This window comes from Cebus imitator, unplaced genomic scaffold (genome assembly GCF_001604975.1).
Source record: "Cebus imitator isolate Cc_AM_T3 unplaced genomic scaffold, Cebus_imitator-1.0 Scaffold164, whole genome shotgun sequence".
NCBI lineage: Eukaryota > Metazoa > Chordata > Mammalia > Primates > Cebidae > Cebus > Cebus imitator.
This window is the reverse complement of record NW_016107479.1, coordinates 365386-386759: the sequence shown is the minus strand read 5'-3', so window position 1 is coordinate 386759 and position 21374 is coordinate 365386. Positions and strand designations below refer to the sequence as shown.

The window sequence follows — 21374 nt, the reverse complement described above, 5'->3', positions numbered from 1 at the left end:
TTTTACTTGTCCTAGAAATTGAGTGTAATGTGGTATGCAACAATAAGTTTTATGTAGCGATTCTTTAATGTTATGGTATCTTGCATGTGCAAGATGTATGTATATATATTCTGATGTGGAATATAATGAGTCAATGTAGGTCTGCTTGAATTTTTCTTTAATAAGCTTCCAATGTAATACTTCCAGACCATATGCCAGTGCATGCCACAAGTAAATATGTTGATTGCATCTTTGGTTATTATTATGGTCTTCTACTGCTGTTATACTAATACTTTTCCCATCTCCAACTGGCTTTACTTTTTGCAGCTTTGAGCAGTAATTCAGTCCCCTACGCCTCCCTGATTGGCTCTGTGTCCTCCCTCTCTAGCCAAACCACCACTCAGTCCATATATGATAATAACTCTCTCCCACGATTCGCTCGAAAAGGTCTAAACATCTTTGTCTCTATTATTTTCTCTGTTAAAGCACTGTAACGATGTCCATATCAGTCCATTTCCATTTCCAGATCAGCTTAAAGTCGCCTATCCCTTTGCAGTTCCATTATTTTCATTGGGGGTGCCTCATCTGGATAAGATCATATAATAACAGATCACTGTCACCCACTCAGTCCCTCCACAAAATGTAAATTATTTCAGTTCTACCATTAATACAGAAAAGCTTCAGAAAGGGTTCCAAAATTTTGTTCCAAAGGCATTATTATATCACCAACAAAGAATTTCTCCTTCCAAGCAATTCAGTTTTATTGGATCGCCACTAAAATTTTAGCTGACTGGAAGCAGACCTTCATAGCCATAAAAACTAAACCACTGCAATTCACAACAGTTGCTAAAGTGATAGTCTTCAAAAAGCAGGGTAGTTTTTTACATAACTTACCAGAACCATTGATAATTTGGCATTTGAGATAAAAGAACTTACTGGGTGACTTTTAACAATGGTATAATTCCTAAAATGCCCTTAAAGTAGTCACATGTCATGTTGACTCAGCGGCCATCATTCTACAGGCTCCCTCCAAAGATCCACAGTGACAGCAGAATGTCAACATGGCTTCCAGTTTGAGCTCCTCCCTCATTCTTTTTCTGCTTCAGTGGCTTCCCTGGGGACATGCTAGTTCAGGTTTTTCTAGCCAGCTGGAATTTGTGTCTGTAAGATAAGAGTCAGCCATGCGCTTTCATATTACTTCTGTAAAATTAAAAGGAAAGCAATAAAAGACAAATCCTATGAAAACAGAGAAAACATCAGAAAGACACAGGATTCGCCAGAATTAATAGTGGATTATTTTTCACGGAATCTATGAAATTAATATGTCTTCCACTGGCTGAATGAACTAGAATGTGTCAGCCCCTGTCTCTGCTTTCCTTCCTTCTTCACCCACTTTCCCTCTTTTCTTTTCACCATTTGCTCACTTCCCTGAATTCATTTCTCATCCATGGACAAAGATGTTTACACCTGAAGTAGATTGTAGGTTTGCTGGGGGTTGAATAATGGGGACGTGGGGCAAAATATCATGAAGCTGTTAGTGTGGCCATTTGTAAGTGTCCAGGAGAAGGCTGCAACCCCAACCTCTACAATCTGCTACTAGTGGAAACATTTTTGAGGCTCACTTTGGTGTCTGATTGTGCCGTCAGTGATTCTCGTCAATGAGCTGTGGTGCATGTCATTCTCTGTGTGTTTGCATGTGAATGTCAGTCACCTATAGGTGTGTGAAATATTAGCGATCTCAATCTAGTCACGATGTATAGTGAATCCTAAACAAACTTGCAGCATTTTGATTAGACTTTTTAAAAAGTGTATCAGGCTTTCCATTTCATTTTTTTCCATAAAGAATTTGTTCTATTTTATTTTATTTACACCATCATTTCCTTTGCAGGTTCAGATGATTCCGGTTACCCTGGTAACCTTCATTCTTCAAGTTAGTTTTTCTTGATTATGCATAAGTCATTTTATGTTTACTATCAAGCTACTACTCTTTCCCTTTTAGGCCTTTCTCAGTGTCTGTTTTCTTAGTTCACTTGACACCATTTAATTCCACACAATTTCCATTTCACACAGTGCAGGAGAAGGAGTTTGAAATGGCATAAAAGTCATTACTCAAAGCAGAAGTTGACATCAAGCCTGTCAGTTTTCTCCGCTAGCTAACCTCATTGATTCTTAGCACAATAACGCTTTCTTTTACACTAGGGGTGTTAGTTTGGAGATTATGCTTGGTGACTTTTCATTTGGCTACAAAATTCATCTTTCCAGAGCATGTCCTGCTTTGAGTAACCAAACTATTTGCCTGCTTCCTCACCTAAACATCTTTACTACTCACATATTTTCAGGCCATTTCTAACTATAGTATTCTCTATATTTTCGGATAGTTAGCATCATTTTCATTTGTTTTCAAATGCATTTCTTCTTTCCTTTTTAATAGGTATGGCTAGCCATCCTCCAATACCTATCTTGGAACTTGCAGACCACATTGAAAGATTGAAAGCAAATGACAATTTGAAGTTTTCCCAGGAATATGAGGTAATTCACTGTGTTTATTCTTGACAATAATTTCAAGAACTGCTCTTCTCTTTTTGTGACCATATTCTTGAAAGTTAACTTCATCAGTGCTTTTCCCTTTAAATATGACTCAAATATAATATAAAAATATATAATGAACCGCCAACTTAAAAGTGTTTGTACAAGCAATATAGTAATTACACTTTTAAAAAGTGTTGATTTTACATTTATTTAATATTTCTTGTTGAGATTATGTATTTCTGTTTTTTTTAATTTTTACTTTATTTTTATTGATAGTAATTGTATATATTAATTTATTATGCATTATTATTAATTATAATCACCATTCTGTGTAACAGATCACTGAAGCTTATTCCTTCTGTCTAGCTAAAACTGATCAACATCTCCCCTTTCTATTGCCATCCACTGGTAATCACCATTCTATTCTCTACTCCACTGAGTTTGACTTTTTTAGATTTCACACATAAGTGAGATCATGCAGTGTTTGTCTTTCTGGTTTTTCAGTTCCTAGAATATACTAAACTGATAAGCTTTCCAGCATACCAAATAGGTCCTAACACACTGATCTGTGATAAGAATCTTCATCTATAAAGCAAGATTACGGAGATTAAGTACATTTCTCAAGACTCTTGGTTTTGTAAGCCTGAAAACTCTGTAATTGTGTGTACATATATATATTATCTTATCCTTCAGTCTAAATTAATACTAGAGCTAATATGAAGATTGAAATGTATTTTCAGAGAGTTGCTTGTTTTTGAAGGAATGGTACACTGAATGCTATCGTAAAATTCCAGAATTCTTAAAGATTCTTTGTGAATTCTTGATGAAGGTAAAGGAGAAGTGTATGTGGGTGTGTGGGGGTGTGGGTGTGGGTGTGTGTGTGTGTGTGTGTGTGTGTGTGTGTGTATGCGTGCATGCATGTGCACATGCACATGTATTTGGATATTGTGGTATATATCAAGCAAAAACTTATAGAACTGGATATTTCTAGTGTTCTCCAGCAGCAAAGATTCTTAGTCAAGCCAGTTAATGAATTGTTGATAACCAGACCATAATTATTTTTTCTAGGCCAGTTTTAACTTAGCATAAGATTAAAATGTACCACTAAAATCTTGCAGTTGTACCATATAACAAAAGATTATTGGGTACCTAGGCAGCCCAAATTTCACCATCAGGGGTTTCTATTGATTTACTTAATGGGAGCTGATAACACAGCCCTGTTACCTCTCTTGGTTTTGGTTGTATGAGCCTTAATTGGGGCAATTGCACTGGACCTACCAGCTCTAACATTCTGCCCTGTCACATTCTATAGTAACCTGTAAGAGGACCCCCAACCTCAATTGGCTAAAGGGATCACAAAAATAAGAAGAAGCTTTACATAAGACAATGTGGAGCAGTGAGGCCTGTGGCAGTCTGAGTATCTGCATGGCCTTCCTAAAATCTTCAGATATTCAAATATTCGTTTTTTTAAGTCATTGTGCCAGAAAAACAAAACATCCCTGTACTCTCATCCTCCTCTACCCTCAAGAGCCATACGGCCTTTTATTCCATGTGCACACTCCAGCATCTTGGTCATGTGTTTGATAGGACAGAAAGATTTGGTTTGTTTCCTTGCCTCTTGATTAGGTTATATTTTCTTTTTTTGTGCTCCAAGCATTCAGGAGAACATTTTCAATGTTGGGAAAATTCGCACTGGATCAGAGGTTACCTTCTTTTCTCAAATGGCCAGCAGCCTCTTTCCTGCTCTTCTCTTGATTGCGGTAGCTCTTTTAAAATTATGCAGTGTCCTTTAAAACACTTTCTATAGTTTCTAAGTTAGGACTTCAGGCTTCAGAGTGAGTTTTAGAAGAGAAAACAAGGCAAATGAGAACTAGCAGCTGGGGCAACATGAAGAATTCTCAGTTATATCAGTTTTTATGAATCAGAAATCTTTCATCACTCCAGCCTACTTTTTATTGTTGTATGATTCTGATTATTTTGCCATGTGATATTTGTGCATGGCCCTGCTTTAATTATTTGTTTTTGATTATGAGTTATGTAATGGGTCACGAATTGTGCAAATAATCCACAATTTGTTATTACAGCAAATTACGTCGGCCCTGTTAAATAAGCTCGACCTGTTGATAAGCCATTAATTCACTCTCCACCAATATAACCTAAACGGTTGACAATAATACAGTCATGCATCACTTGCCGACAGTGACGCTTACGGAGAAATGCGTTCTTAGGTGATTTTGTTATTGTGCAAACATCATGGAATATAGCAAACCTAGATAGTATAGTCTGGTATACACTTAAGTCTGGTATACAGCCTATTGCTCATAGGCTACAATCCTGTACAATAAGTTACTATATTGAATGCTGCTGGCAACATAACCCAGTGGTGACTATTTGTGTATTTAAACAAAGAAAATGTAAGGTAAAAATACTGTAAAAAAGATTTTTAGACTGGATGCAATGGCTCATGCCTGTAATCCCAACACTTTGGAAAGCTGAGGCAGGTGGATTACCTGAGGTAAGGAGCTTGAGACCAGCCTGGCCAACATGGTGAAACCCCATCTCTACTAATAATACAAAAATTAGCTAGGCATGGTGACACATGCCTGTAATCCCAGCTACTTGGGAGTCTGAGGCAGAAGAATCCCTTGAACCAAGGAGGCAGAGTTTGCAGTGAGCCAAGATAACGCCATTGCATTCCAGCCTGGGCAACAAGAGCAAAACTCTGTCTCCGAAAGGAAAAAAAAAAAAAAAAGAATGAAAATATTTGTAAATGGTACCCCTATGTAGGAACCTTAGCATACATGGAGCTTTTGAGACTCGTAGTTGCTTTGGGTGTCAGTGAGAGTAGTGAGTGAATGTGGAGGCCTAGGACATTACTGTACAATACTGTAGACTTTATAAACACTATAAACTTAGGGGATACCAAATTTATTTTAAAATCATATTTCAATAGAAGATTAACCTTAGCTTACTGTAATGACTTTATACAATTTTTAAGTTTTTTGACTGTCTTAATAGCACTTAGCTTAAAACACAAACACATTATACATCTATACAAAAACATTTTTTCTTTACATCCTTATTTTATAAGCTCTTCTCTTATTTACATTATTTTAACTTTCTAGAACTTTTGGTTAATAGCTAAGATGCAAAGACATGCATTCATCTAGGCCTACACAGTGTCATAATCATCAATATCACTGTCTTCTGCCTTCACATTTTGTCTACTGGAACGTCTTCAGGGTGACAGCAAGGAGCTGTCATCTCCTATGATGACAATGCCTTCTTCTGCATACCTCCTGAAGGACATACCTCAGGCTGGTTTAAAGTTCTTTTTTTAAATAAATAAAAGGAGAGCACTTTAAAATAACGATAAAATGTATATTGTAGTAAACCCATAAACTAGGAACATTCACTTCTTAGCAGTATTAAATATGTATTATACATAATTCTATGTGCTAGACTTTTATATGACTGGTAGCAGAATAAGGTTACTTACACAAACATCTCTACAACCACGTGAGTAATACGCTGTGCTGGGACATTATGACAGCTACCGCCTCCCTAGGTGATGGTAATTTTTTCAGATCCATTGTAGTTTTATAGATCAGTGTCTTATTTGTGGCTTGCTGTTGACTGAAATGTCATTAGACAGAACATAACAATAAAAGCTCACTCAAGCAATCTCAGTTGCATCCAGTGAATACAATAACTGGCCTCTGCAAAAATGGAATTTTCAAGAAATGCTACATGTAAAGATACTTTGATGATCCTCATTTAGCCATTAGATCAGAAGTGCCCCTTGAAAGTAGTTATGAACTAACTGCATGCTGGCAGTGCTGCCACGCACAGCTTTCCCAGTAGGCTTAGCTGTGGACATCATAGCCCACATAGACTTCACTGATGATCATGATGATGACCTGTGATTAAAGCTCGCTGGGCATGAATTGACTCTACTGTGCCTTAACAGCTATCAAGGAGATATTTAAGTGTTGTATTCAACTGTGATAATAGGATTAAGACCTCAACATAAAAATTGAGGCTTAGAGCAACACTTTGTGGGGAGAAATGGTTTATTGTCTTCTACATAAATTTGAATAGTTGGTTGCTGGCTTTCAGCAAAAAAAAAAAATGGAGGAAAGAAAACTCAGGTTGCTTTCAAACACCTAATTATTTTGGCATAATCACTAGGAGTTAATGTTTACTCAGAACTTGCAAGATGCATGAAGCTAATTTTACTCTGATTCTAAGGCCAAACCGGGTTAAAGGCATGAAAGCTGTCTGCACTGATAACTGAGGTCAGAATAGGAGGAAGTAGGTTAAATTGTAGCACAGTATTATTAGATCCTGTGAGACACTTCCTGTACCGTAAAGGCAGCTGAATTCCGACGTTGGATTCGATGAAAGCTAGAAGAATGGACCTGAGAAGTTAGTGTAACCCCATCTCTGCAGGTCTTGATAAACACTTTAGATGTCTGTTTTCTGAGATGAAACGCAAAAGTCCTACTGGAATTTAAGTAGTCTCAGTTTGAGAATAGCATCTGGAATGCAGGGAATCAGGTCCTCTGTAGAGTTGGTATGGCTGTTAATATATTAGGCTGGTGAATCTTTAAATCAGAATCATATGTAGGCCTTGCCAAACAAAATCTTAGGCTGGTGCCTACAGATCATTTTGGTTGCCTATTTAAAACTGAAATTCCAAGGAAGAAGTCCAGTCCCAGAATAGACCAATAACAAGTTGTGAAATCAAGGCAGCAATTAATAGCCTATGAATTTAAAAAAAAAAAAAAAAAAGCCCATGACCAGACAGATACACAGCCTAATTCTACCAGAGGTACAAAGAAGAGCTAGTACCATTCCTTCTGAAACTATTCCAGACAATAAAAAAGGAGGAAACTCCCCCTAACTCATTTTATGAGACCAGCATCCTCCTGCTACCAAAACCTAGCAGAGACACAATAAAATTGAAATTCCTGGTCCCAACCCCAGAAATGCTAGTTCAGTAGGTTAGCTGTGGTATCCAGGAAACTCCATTTTAAAAGACCTCTTATGGCGACTTTGACGCAGGTGTTCTGAAGACTTCAGTTTGAGAAATGTCATTGGTTTGAGGCAATGTATCATAGAACATAATCCTCAGTCTTCATTGCACCATTTTCTGAGATGGCGCATAGACTAGTATATTTAAGATTCATTCAGTAGGCATCATCACCCTTCACAGTCATATATATATATACAAATCTTATTTAGACTAGATAGATTGTAAGTAGCTACAACCCCTAGAAGTTGCTCAAGGAAAAACAGAAGGCATTTTTGATGTATTACAGAGCCAAAGGCTAATAGTAAAGGTACACATTGAGAACTGTCGTCTAGAACTGAAAGGCTATGACAATTTCCTGATGTTTTCTCTGGAGCTTTCATCTTTGTGTTTTCTCTGGGGTGTCTTCATTTTTCCCCTTATACAAGTCAGCATCTTCTGTTTTCCTCACCCACACACAGAAAACATGGTCTTTAATCATATATTCATTTACATACAGGCCCCCTAAAGAGACTAAGTTTTTCTTGCCAGTCAAATTTTAAATGCCAGAGAGCAAACTCTGAACTCCATCTAATTGAATGTTTGCTGTGGGGACACACATTGGGACGTAACTGCTAACAGTCCGTTCATATAGATCTTGGATGGGAGACAGGGAAGTTTCTGGGGAAGGAGGCCTGTGAGCTAGGAGGAGGAACTAATAATTAATAATTATTCACCACTCTACTACAGAAGAGCATTGTGCTCCGTGTTAAGAAAATAAAGAAGTGAGAAACCCATGCTTCTGGAGTTTGTACTTATCAAAGACAAATATATACCATCAAATAAGAATTACACCAAGGAGGTAATCTTAAGGGCTGTTGGAACGTTACTGGGGTTCAGTAAAGGTCATAATGACCCGGAGAATTGAGAAAGATACTGAAGAGAAGATGTCGTTCTTAGTGAAATTACAAAGAGGAGTGAAGTGCATTTTGTCAAGGGAAAGGCACATGGGAAATGAATGTTCTGGTAGTTTCATAGTCGAAGTGTGCACTACAGACCAGTAGCAATGACATCACCTGGGACCTTGTTAGAAATGCAGAATTTTAGGCACGACCCCAATGCTGCTGATTCAGAATCTACATTTAAAAAGACACCTTGATGATATCTTTGTGTAATAAATTGGTATCCCAGCTGGGCATGGTGGCTCATCCTGTAGTCCCAGCACCTTGGGAGGCTGCTTGTGGGCAGATCGCTTGAGTCTAAGAGTTTGAGACCAACCTAGGCAACATGGTGAAACTGTCTCCAGAGAACTACAAAAAAAAATTAGCTGGGCATAGTGGCACACACCTGTAGTCCCAGCTACTCGGGAGACTGAGGTGGGAGGATCACCTGACCCCAAGAAGTTGAGGCTGCAGTGAGCTGAGATCACATCACTGCCCTCCAGCCTGGGTGACAGAGGGAGACCCTATCTCAAAAAAAGTTTAAAAAAATTAAAAAATAAATGAGCATCCTAGTGGTCACTATCAAGAAAAGCTATAAAGTTAGAGAAAATGTGAAGCTAACTCCCAATGTGGTCCTCAGGGTAGAGTTTTCTAATAAAAATACTGTCCCAAATCACATACTCTACTTCAGGTACATTCCAGATTTTATACATTTTGTGATGTGGGTTGAGATAATAACCCCGTTTTAAACAGTTACAACAACAGAATTTTTTCCGAGTTCCTGTCAGCTCACATACAAGTCACATGTTAAACCACAGTCCATCTGTCATGGTGGTTACACAGAGATGAGCAGCCCTCAGACATCTAGTTTCAAGTTAGTCAGTGCCAGCTCTCTTAATAGTATTACCTGAAAACTATGGATTAACTCGGAGCAATCTTGGTGTTGCCATTGGAGAGGGGCAAGGAAGTCTTTGGTTCACTGAAGAAGGCCTTTGATCTGTTTTGTTCTCATCACAAAGCCCGGTCCCAATGCTTTTGCTGCCGTTTCTGGAGTTGGAGCATCTCCAGTCCCCTTGCTCACATTTCCCACCATTCAGCATCCACATGTGCTGACATTCTTCACAGACTCACGGCAGCATTCACATCTCCTGTTTGTGCTGATGATAAACTGCCTTTTATATAAAATCTTTCAGGTATCAGAGCCCTGTCCTTCTGTTTTTATAACGGTATATATTAACACCTTTTTTAATAAGTTAAAATCTTCCCATCAGTGAAATAAAGGAAAAATACATATTGCTTCCTTGATGAATAACAAAATACATCAAGACAGTGTTGAGACATGTAGAGATATTTTAAAACATTGCTTAGGTCATATGTCTTAATATTTAGAGCTATCTAAGCCTCAGAGATCATGTGGTTTAACTCTCTCATCATAGAGGCAAGGAGCATGAGGCTGAGAAAGAAGTGGTTTACCCAAGGTCACACAGCTACTATGTGTGATAAAACCAGGTCACAAATTCATGTTGTTTTGTTCTTCATGTACCTTAACTTACCTGATGTAAACACCTAAATGTTTCACTCTTTGTTTCTTACTGTGCCCTGATTATAGAGTTCAGAAACCTTCGTCTCCAACTAGATCAAAATATTTAAAATTTCTGTGAAAATGTCATAGTTACCAATATCCATTGCATGACTCTCCTTGGGAAAACCCAGTGGTTTTCTGTGACATGCTAAGGATGCATTTCTTTTCTCCATAATTTGTTCATTCCCGATGGTAACATTGTATTTCTCCACAGAAGGAACAAAAATTATCTGTCATCTAAGCAAGAACCACAAAAGAAAACATTTCTCTTTTCCCTTGGAAAAGACTCTTGGTATATGTGGCCATGTGTGCCGCAGTATATTCACAGGCACAAAACCATCATTAGTAAAAACATCATCATTATTAGGTTTTGTAAACCTCTGAGCATTTGTATTGCAAAACCACTTGTCATGTCTGCTTTTAATTAGTTCGTAATTTATGGGTAAGCTCGTGAGGGGGACATGTGTTCAAGCATTATACAAACAGAAACAAGAAACCAAACACACTCTTTTTTTTTTTTTTTTTTTTTTTTTTTTTTTTTTTTTTTTTTTTTTTTTTTTTTTTTTTTTTTTTGCCAACTTTGAAAGCACTGGACTTTTCTTGAAGGAAGAAAATGGGGATGACAGAGATCTATTTTCATCTTTTATGCAAAGTAGAAGAGTGGAATAGACCAGGGAGAAGCCTCCATTTTTAAGTATTTTTGACATATGAGTAACAAAAAATAAAAAGTTTTTTTTGAAAAAATTGAGAACAAATTATGGTGATTTGTTCATGAAATGAGAAAAATGAGGGATTTCTTGAAATAAAAATCAGTAACAACATTTTTGTACCTGGGCTGGGTAAAGTTGAGGAAGATGAATAGCTAAATTTACTATTCTGAATCAGAATCTCCTCATACACTAGGATTGGAGGTGGATGTGGGAGGATCTTTGCCCACTTCCTTATGAACGTAGCAGTTTTTCTGCTTCTCAGATTGGCTCCAGACCTCTCTGCCGGCCACTCAGGGCTTTCTACCTGTTGATCCAACAGTGGGAGTAAATATTATGACATGATGGCTAAGTATACAGGCCATTGGCCCAGGCTGCCAGTTTGGCCCCTAACTCAACCTGTGTGACCTTAAGCAAATAACTGAACCTCTCTGTATTTTCATTTCTTCATCTCTATATAAAGAAACAATCATAGTACTTACTTCATAAAATCATTAAAAACAAATTAGACACAAAAATGCTAATCAAGTTTTTTGACACCAGTGCTCAGTAACCTTACTAGCTATTACTTATTTTATCAACTCTACGTGTCATCATTTTAAGATACCCCATCATTGCATGTACCACAAAGGAATAAAAGACATTGCCAGTATAATTTCAAGGTACCATCAATTTTAAGATGCACATCAATTTCAGAGATGTTAGAACGTGGGAATAAAATATATGTCTTAGAATCAGTGAAACCCTACCTTTTCCTGTCCCCAGCCAAACCCTTAGGTCTTTGCTGAAGTCAGTAAAAAAATAATAATACAAGACAGAAAGACATGAAAACCTGCTAGTTTAAACCAGTGCAATTCACACTTGTTATGCTGCCCTTTCTTACCTTCCAGTCATTTGCTGTTCTCAAGCAGCTCCGGGTCAGGTGTTGTGGTCAGGTGTCTGGCCTCTTGGTATGCTGTTGGCCACATGGTAACAAGCTCACCACTCAGCACACAGCAGGCGATTAACCAAAGTGTGTGTCTGGATCAATTTTGAACTAAATTTACAGTTCACAGAAACTCTTTGTTGTGATCCAAATTGCTAGTACCAACAACAGGAGCGACCAGAACAAAGAGCGTCCTGCTGTAAAGAGCTTCTTTTTCAGGCCGGGCGCGGTGGCTCAAGCCTGTAATCCCAGCACTTTGGGAGGCCGAGGCGGGTGGATCACGAGGTCAAGAGATCGAGACCATCCTGGTCAACATGGTGAAACCCCGTCTCTACTAAAAATACAAAAAATTAGCTGGGCATGGTGGTGTGTGTCTGTAATCCCAGCTACTCAGGAGGCTGAGGCAGGAGAATTGCCTGAACCCAGGAGGTGGAGGTTGCGGTGAGCCGAGATCGCGCCATTGCACTCCAGCCTGGGTAACATGACTGAAACTCCGTCTCAAAAAAAAAAAAAAAAAAAGAGCTTCTTTTTCCAGTTGACATCCCTGCCTGATCTATCAGCAGTGAAGCCTTATTTTCAGGCTCTTGTTCTCTCAGCAAATAGGCTTTTACTATCTCTAGACAGTACAGAAGTGATTACATTTTAATGCAGACCCCTCAGATTTAACTCAAAAGTACCTACTGATTAAACTCGCCCAGCCGCTTTTATAGCAAAGATTATTGGCCTGCCAGTTGGCCATCTGAGAAGATCCTGTCTTTGTTCTGTAATTAAGGACCAGTCTCACCAAGTAAAATACAAAAGTACAGAGAGCCTCCTCCCAGTTGGCTGCTTTGTGCATCTTACAAACACATCTAGTAGGACACCAGGACACAGCAGCTTACCTTAGAAGAAACATTGTATCCAAAACAGGCCTATGTCTATGTGTTTATAGTCTTTTATTCTTTCTGACCTTCTTTAGTTGTGAGAACTCAGAGTGCAAGTCACTTCTCAAGTTCCAACGCTTCTTTCTACTTAGACTTTTTAAATGTTTGTTCTTTAACCCACTTAAAACAAACAAACAAACAAAAACCTCCGACATTTTTCTTTACTAACATCCAACTCTGTATCTTTCACAGTAGAGCCTTTGGTTTTTTTTCTTGCGGGAGCCCTCCTCGTCTTAAGGGATTCTCACATAACTCTCGTTTTCTGTTTCCCGGTGCTTATTCTCATACAATTTCAATTCTCATTTTCTTTTTCTCAGTTCTTGTTCTCATACAAGTTCTCTGTAACTAATGAGCCCTTGACGATCAGTGGACATTGTCCAAAATATCTTTTCACCTGCTCCCACATGGAGCCCAGGGCTCTCAGGAAACAATTAATTCTACTGTCCCTACTTCCAAAGTAAGCTTTCAGCTTCAAAGAAACCGTAACAAGGACTGAAAAAAGACACTGCTTACTGAGTTGTATGTTTGTTTCAAAACGAAGTTGGGATTTTAGTACCTGAGTGATCAGTGTATACTTACAGGGATGCGACAGTGGCTCTGCAGAGGGCCTTGAAGTCGGGGAAAACAAGGTTCATATTTTGACTGGGCCAATTAGTAGCTATGCTACTTGACCCTGAGCCAGTTACTTTGTCTCATAACCTTGGTTTTCTTATTTAAGATGAGAATATTAGTATCTGCCCGTGAGACTGTTAGAAAGTCTGTTAGGCACCTGGCCCATTGCCCTCTGTGCTTAGTCAACAGAAGTGGCTCTTGTTATTGTGAACTCCAATCTGCATGACCTACCTGTGAGTCACTTAACATTACATTCTTTTCTCAAGTTATTTTATCTTCTATAACCTTTTCTGTTCCGTCTTCCAAAAAGGAGCTCTGTGAAAGCAATGAGGGGAAGGTAAAGGATGATAAGGATGGAGGGTAATTAGGAAGAACTACTGTTTTCCTATCTTGTACATAATGTCATTTCTGGAAATTATATCCACATTAAAATATCAAAAAAGGTATTTTCACTGATAACTAGAAACTGTCCTAGTGTCTCTGCTATAAATTTTAATGCCCCTAAGCATGTTATTTAAGTCTCCTGATTTCAGTTTCTTTGTTTATAAGAGGAGCAGTTTGAATGCCTGTTTAACATTTACTGGAGAACCCAAAATAATTAAGAAATAAGCTGCCCTGAATGAGTCTGTAGTCTTCTAGAAAAATGGGAAAAACAAAACAAAACCCAGTATTTGTTAAGTGCGTCGTGGGAGTGAGATATTATTGACGAGAGCCTTCCCGGAGTACCCCTGACTGGGAGAGTCACTGAAGTTTGCTAGAAATACACGGGATCTGTGCAGGCAAAGGCGTGGAGATGCGAAGGAGTGTGGCTTGCTCAGGGGACTCCAGTGTGTTCTGTGACTGTCATTGCTGCATCAGGGTCATGCTGCTGACAGGTGAGATGCGTAAGGTGATTACACTCTTTAAAGGTCATAACAACGTAGTAAGAAGTCTGCAACTAAGTGATTTCAAAAGTGTTCAGAAGGCATGGAAATCACTTCCTGCAACTCCCCCTGAAGCTCCAAGTACCTGAGGGATGGTACTTATGAGTCCATGTATAGTTATGTCACTGCTGGGAACAGCTTTTGAGAAGAATTTTATCAATGCTGCAACAAGAGATTGAAAAGAGGCTGCCTGGAGCCTGATGCAACCCAGCATCATAGGGATGACTTTACTTATTTATGTATTTAATTTTAAAATTATAAAATGTTAGTGGCAGTAATATTTGTCATGGTTTTTCTACTGTGGCTAAACAGTTTGTCATTCTTTTTGAAAAAACAGTTGTTGGGCATGCCACCATGCTTGGGGATACCGAAGGGATTAAAGTGAAGGATATAAGCATTAAGACATTACATGAATTTGCAGTCTTGGCTAGGCCTTGCAAAACATTAGTCTTTCTGTCGTCACGGATGCAGCAGAGTATTTGTCTTTAGCTTAAAAGTTCATGCATGAAGCATAATCAGAACTGCATTATTTCTCACTTGCTAAAAAAGTCTCTTTAATGGCAGGCATTCATCATTCCTCTAAATTTCACCCAGTGGCTCACGGGGACCCCTGATGTCATTCATTCTTTCTCTCATGCTCCCTCCTTTCTTCACTCCTTTTTTCATTACCCCTTCTCTTTCTCTCCCCTTCCTCCTTTCTTCCTGGTCCCCCATCTTTATTTGTCTGCCAATTTAACATAGCATTTTTTCGTATCTTTTTTTAGTATTAAACTGCACAACATTTTAATATCATAATAGTCTTTCTATAGAGTTTCACAGTCTAGATAGTGCTTTACAAGGATAAGAATGATAGCAAACATTTGTACAGCACTTACCATGTGCCAGACAGTCTTCGGAACACATTACTGTAAACATTAACTCATTCAGTCCTTCCAGGTGGGTGCTGTTAGTATCCCCATGTTACAGAACGTAACAGAGTATATTGAACCACAGGAAAGTTACGTAACTTACTCAAGATCACAGGGCTAGTAAATGGCAAAGCTGGGATGTGAACCCATGAGGTTTGATGCCTGAGTAATGTTCTCACCACCATAAATAGTTGCTTCTGATATTTGATTTCCTTTCACCACAGTTTTCACCATGGAAATTTTTTTTGTCATTAGCTTTATCTGGTAAGGTGATCACATAGTATTCAAGTGACCCAAATACGAATCATTGGTCCAAATTTCTTATTGGTTTAATTATTATTTTTTTTTAATTTTTCAGCATCAGAGACATTGACAACAACAAACTGACTTAGTTTTAAATGCTTTGGATAGGAAGCTTTATACCCAGCCTCCCTCTTCATGCTCTTGTTTAATTTTTATTAAAAATTAGCAAGTTTGAAGATGATGAAGGGATTGTAATTTGTATCTGAAAACAAATAGCCTTCCATCCTAACCTTGTCAATCAGAAAATATATTTGATTAGTTGGGCTAGAAATAATTCACCAGATTGATTCTATAACTACCTGTGTGATAGTGACTGCCTTTGACTTCTGATCTTGATCAGCAGGAAAATAAAATCGAGGAAAATCAAGCGGATGCTTGATGGATTTGAAAGTGTAAAGACTCAGTCTTAACTCTCACAGGGGATAGTTGGTATTGACTTGTTTCTTGTTTTGACATTTTAAGTTGTAGACCAGAGTCTACCTACTTGCCTAATCCTGAAGATTAAAAAAAACACTGAGACATACACTGTCAAGGTGCCCTCCCCACTGTGTATCACAAGCCAAATTCCAGGTTCATTCAGATAATCCATGAGGAAAGGGAAACTTACTCACTATAATAAATTAAGCCTCACAAATCTATTAAAATGATGTATAGTAATATTCACCTTCAAGATTTTAAAAACACCTTTTCATATTTGCAAAATCCTGTCATGTTTCTGCAACTGAATTTTGTATAAAAGCTGCTAAATGATTTGAAAAGATAGGAGCTGTTACTGTACAATCAAAGATGCTTGCCATATTTCAAGATGGCAGGAGGACACAAAACCACTGCCTACTTACATGAATTTCCATTAGCTTAAGAATTTATTGTTATTATTTTGTTTGCTTTTGCTCCAGCTTTTATTTCTGTTAAAATGAACAGTATGTCAGGTGGCATATAAATTACTGAGCCGGATTGACGAGGCAGAAGCTTAGACACAATTTAGGTGATTGCCCTAGAGCACCTTTTTAGATTCTGTCTCTCTCTCATGCTGAAATTCTTTCTCTGATTATTATGAAACATGATTTAAAGTAAACATAATAAAGTTCAGATTCTGATGCCATGTTTCCTTTTTTGTTTTCTCAATGCAGTGATGCCCCTACCCCCATCCCTGTAGGCTTAGGTCAAGCCTCTTTTGTCACTGTTCTATAGCTCAGGAGCGCCTATGTGGCTGCAGTGATTGAGAAGCTATAATTAGTATAGTTAATGAACAATGAAATGCTGCCTCCCTTTTTATTAAGAGCAGTTAGGGTGCTGCATTTGGGAAGGTGGAAGAATTTACCCCCCACCCACAGTAATTAGTTGACCTCCTTGTCATCTATTGAGACACAAGGAGAATAAAAATTTTCAGTCTAAGGGTTAGAGTTGGTGGATGTTGCTGTGCAACTGGGCATTGATTTCCATTTTTGTTCTTTTTCTATTCCTTCTGTATTGATCCTTGTTGTCGCAGCTCAAGGAATCCTCCTATTATCTTTAAAAAATCCTTCATAAAATTTTAGAGGTTTAAACTCAGTGTCACAAAGTTTCTACTGTGCAGTTATATTTGAGGAGTCCTAGAATCTTCTAACCTCGTCCGTTGCTGTCATTTTATTGTAGAGAAGACATTTTCAGGGCAGTTAAGTGAGGTGGCTGAAATCACTCTGCAAATTCACATCTAACATTATGCAACAGATGACGTTTTCTAAGTAGACTCCCTAGATAAAAGCGAAATAACAAATGCATGAAAATGTTTTCTGAAAAATAAACAACCATCATATTACCGCTTAAACTCGTGTTAACTTGAAACGTTGAAGATTTTTGTCTTTCTATGTGAGAACCCAAATTATAGACAGCAGTACAATGATTGAGATAAAACACGAATTTTATTTATTTATGGGAAGAAATAAGGTAGTTTTAGGGAAAAATAAACTTGTGTGACATATTTTGTGTATTTTTTTTCATCATTTTATTACTGCAATATAGTTCACATATAAAATTTACCTCTTTGTTTGTTTCAAGATAGGGTCTCACTCTGTCACACAGGCTGGAGTGCAGTGACACCATCACGGTTCACTGCAGCCTCTACCTCCGCAGGCTAGGATGATTCTCCCATCTCAGCCTCCCCAGTGAGTGGGATTACAAGCACACACCACCACACTCGCTAATTTTTGTATTTATTGTAGAGATGAGGTTTCACCTTGTTACACAGGTTGGACTCGAACTACTGGGCTCAGGCTATCCATCTACCTTGGCCTCCCAAAGTGCTGGGATTACAGGTGTGAGCCAAATTCACCGTTAAAAAGAAATTCAGTGAAGGCACTTTATATTTAAATGTTAAGTGGATATATTATAAAGAATCAAGAAGTCAAGAAGACCACTGGGCTTTTTTTTCTAGCTTTGGTGAATATTTATGTTTCTTTTGTTTGTATTGCCTTTTTTTTTTTTTTTTTTTTTTTTTTTTTTTTTGTGTTTTGTTTTTTTTTTTTTTTTTTTTTTTTTTTTTTTTTTTCTTTTTTTTGAGATGGAGTTTCACTCTTGTTGCCCAGGCTGTAGCATAATGGTGCTATCTTGGCGCACCGTAACCTCTGCTTCCCAGGTTCAAGCAATTCTCCTGCCTCAGCCTCCCGAGTAGCTGAGATTACAGGCATGCACCACCATGCCTGGCTAATTTTGTATTTTTTATAGAGACAGGGTTTCTCCATGTTGGCTAGGCTGGTCTCAAACTCCCGACCTCAGGTGACCTGACTTGGCCTCCCAAAGTGCTGGGATTACAGGCGAGAGCCACCACGCCCAGCCTTTTTTGCTTTTAAACATCTGATAGAGGGAAACTGTAAAGGCACTGAGGAGTTGTTTGAAAATGCCAATGTCAGTTTGGGCCAAACTCCTGCTTGAGGCTTGAGTGCAAGGCCAAGATTAGGGTGATTCAGGTGCCTGTCGCTGTGTACGTGGCAGATTTGATTTATTGTTTGCTGTGTTGAATCCATGACATTGCAAGGGACTGCAAGGTCTTCAGTTTTACTTGTGTAAGAGGGAGGGAAGGAGGGAAGGAAGGAAGGAAGGAAGAAGGGAGAGGAGGGAGGGAGGGAGGGAAGGAAGGAAGGAAGGAAGAAGGGAGAGGGAGGGAAGGAAGGAAGGAGGGAGAGAAGGGAGGGAGGGAAGGAAGGAGGGAGGGAGGAAGGAGGGAGGGAGGAAGGAGGGAGGGAAGGAAGGAAAGGAAGGAGGGAGGGAGGGAAGGAAGAAAGTAAAGGAAAGAAGGAGGGAGGGAAGGAGGGAGGGAGGGGAGAAAAAAGAAAAAGAAAAGGAAGAAAGGAAAGAGGGAGGGAGGGAGGGAGCCTGGTTTTCTCTTTACGTCTCCTGCTTTCCAAGCATAGTCACATGTTATTGAGATAGATATCATTTATCAAGTCATGAATAAGGATCCTTCATTAGGTTATAACTCTAACTACTGTGCTGCAACAGAGGCCTTGTGGAGACAGAGAAACAGCAACTTTATTGGCATGGTCCTCCTTCTAGGTGGGTAATTCACCTTTGGTTTCCTTGGTGGACCTCCCTGGGCAACATATTGCCAGGACAGCACAGGACATCAAACTCGTGACAGTGATTCTGTGCACAGATGGGGAAGACGTTCTTCTGCCTGAAATAAAGCAACAGAGTAATGCTGATCACAGAACTCAATTTTCTTAGGCCCTTGGTGTCTATAAAGAAAATGATCTCTATTATTCGTGTCTCAAAGCCGGCTCTGAGGGCAAAGGGAGCCATCTTTCCCCAAAGCTGAAAATCTGCCAGTAAGTTTCATAAAGACTACCAGCTTCCATATTTATCTGTCTACAGTTGTATGGTAAAAATATTTGCATGAAAAGAACATCTTTGTTGCTTTAAGACTTCATCTGCTCTTCGTACTCATTTGCTCTTGAAAAAGGATATAATCTTTTTGTTTTTGATCTATAATCATCCCCACAGCAACCAATCATGATACCACAGAGCAAAGATTATAATTTTTGCTAGGAAATAAGCTAATGCACTTTGAAACAAAGCTGTTCATTTTTCCCAAATGGCCCTGAGAATAAGAAGACCAATTCTAAAAATTTTAGCTACAAAAAATTTAAAAATAAATAAATATAAAAATGTTAGCTACCTAAGAAATAATTTTCAAGAACATGAATGTTCCTTCTTTTAAAGTCTATATAATTTTTCAGTTTTATAGCCAGCTCATCTTCTAAAACAGGTATTTACTGAACTCTTACAACATGTAAGGTGCTTTGCCAGACTCTGGAGTACAAAAATAAATGATGCATACGTTTTGCCCTGAAATTCTGAGTCCGAGGGTTGCTTTAGTTTTTTCACCTAAACTTTACCAAAGCTACAATAACTAGAATTTGTCAGGATTTTGGTATGCAGCTGTAAGTTTTCCTCTAGGGTTAATAGGACTTGCATTTTTGTCTACGTTTGTTACATGTACCATGTGAGGGGCGATGGTATTTTTTCATTTTCTAACAGTACATTCAAGATTTGGAAATTCAGTAGGTCAGGGAAGTTAGTGTCTTAGCAACTGTCTAAACTGTGCTTCAAAATATTTGCTAATTTTTTGAACAGAAAATAAATCCTTCAAACCCTTAGATTTTTGGACCCCTTGTAGGGAAAACTCGGGTTTCTGTTTCTCATATTCTGTTACTTGAATGTATGTAACATAAGATTAGGGAATAGCATTTCCTCTCTATTATGCTTCCCTGGCAGAACTTCTGAGGGTTTCTCTAAGCTGTGGGAGCAGCTAACAGACATAGTATTTTGTTTTATAATTTCATCCAAAATTCCCCTAGTTGAATGAAATGTATGCCTCCTGAGAAAGAAATATGGGATGCCAAAGAATCATAGATATTTTTCTGTTCTTCCCTTATTAGAAATCATTGGTTAAGGTAACCTGCTTATATTTTAATATTTACATTGGTAAAAGAGTCACTATCTTTTAGAGCATACCATTTGTGTTTGTAGCTTTGCGCATGTTGTTATTTATGACATTGTTTGGGCTTTATGGTTTTTGTTTGCTATATTGTTCAGTTTTCAATGCATACCCTCTAAATGGAGTAACTAAAGACTCTACAAAGACTCAATCTATCACTTAATATTTTTTCTTAATAAACAATAGGTATTTTAAATGACCTCAAACATATGATCTTTTCCAGAATAAAATTCTGCTTACTTTTATTGGATAGCTTGATTAATAATATTTTTTCTTTCTTTTTTTTTTTTTTTTTTTTTTTTTGGAGACAGGGTCATGGAGTGCAGTGACATAATCTCGTCTCAGTTCACTGTGACCTTGAACCCCTGGGCTCAAACTATCCTCCTGCCTCAGGGTCCCAAGTAGCTGGGACTACAGGTGTGCATCACCTACCTTTAGTGGCTCATTTAAAAATTTTTTTTTTTAGAAGTGGTGTCTCACTGTGTTGCTGAGGCCAGTCTTGAACTCCTGGCCTCAAGTGATAATAGTTTTGATTTTCAGAGAAGTCATTTTTATAGGACGTTACCAGCAGACAGACAGACATAAATCTCCTAGGATGGTTATGTTTAGTCATTTGCCCACTATTGGTTCTGAGAAGGTATTTTTATCCTTCCAATATACTCTAGGCCTTGTTCATTTGTACAACTTGAATGGGCTACAGCTTAACCAATGGGTTATTTTCAGTAATCTTGATAATCAGTATAATTGCTGTGGAGCCTATGAATTTACAGCTATTAGCGTTGATAGAACATACCCCAAGAATGCATCAGTCTGTTATCCTCAGGTTTGTAACCCTGGTATATATGATAAGACCGCATGTAATTAAAAAAATAAATAAATAAGTTTCCCAACCTCAAAAGGCTTTCAGAGAAATCGAGACAAGAAATGATTAAAATTACAAAACAATGTATTTTACATACATTTTATGTGCCCTGGGCTAGCCATTTTATAAAAGTACATACATGTATACCAGACAGTATTTCCATTCAGGAACTTACTATAGAGTTGGGGAAA

General features: G+C 38.2%; 1 protein-coding gene across 47 annotated transcripts in view; it reads left to right on the top strand.

The window, feature by feature from the left end:
- The window catches only part of PTPRD (protein tyrosine phosphatase receptor type D), a 2344803-nt gene that overhangs the window by 2226900 nt on the left and 96529 nt on the right, over positions 1 to 21374 (top strand). For 29 of the 47 annotated variants that reach the window (XM_037744085.1, XM_037744087.1, XM_017544042.2 and 26 more), the window contains 2 exons: positions 1868 to 1909; positions 2411 to 2508. In XM_037744085.1, coding sequence (XP_037600013.1) covers positions 1868 to 1909; positions 2411 to 2508 — 140 coding nt within the window. The remainder of the gene's footprint in view (positions 1 to 1867; positions 1910 to 2410; positions 2509 to 21374) is intronic. The other 18 variants (XM_037744097.1, XM_017544057.2, XM_037744093.1 and 15 more) reach the window with 1 other exon arrangement.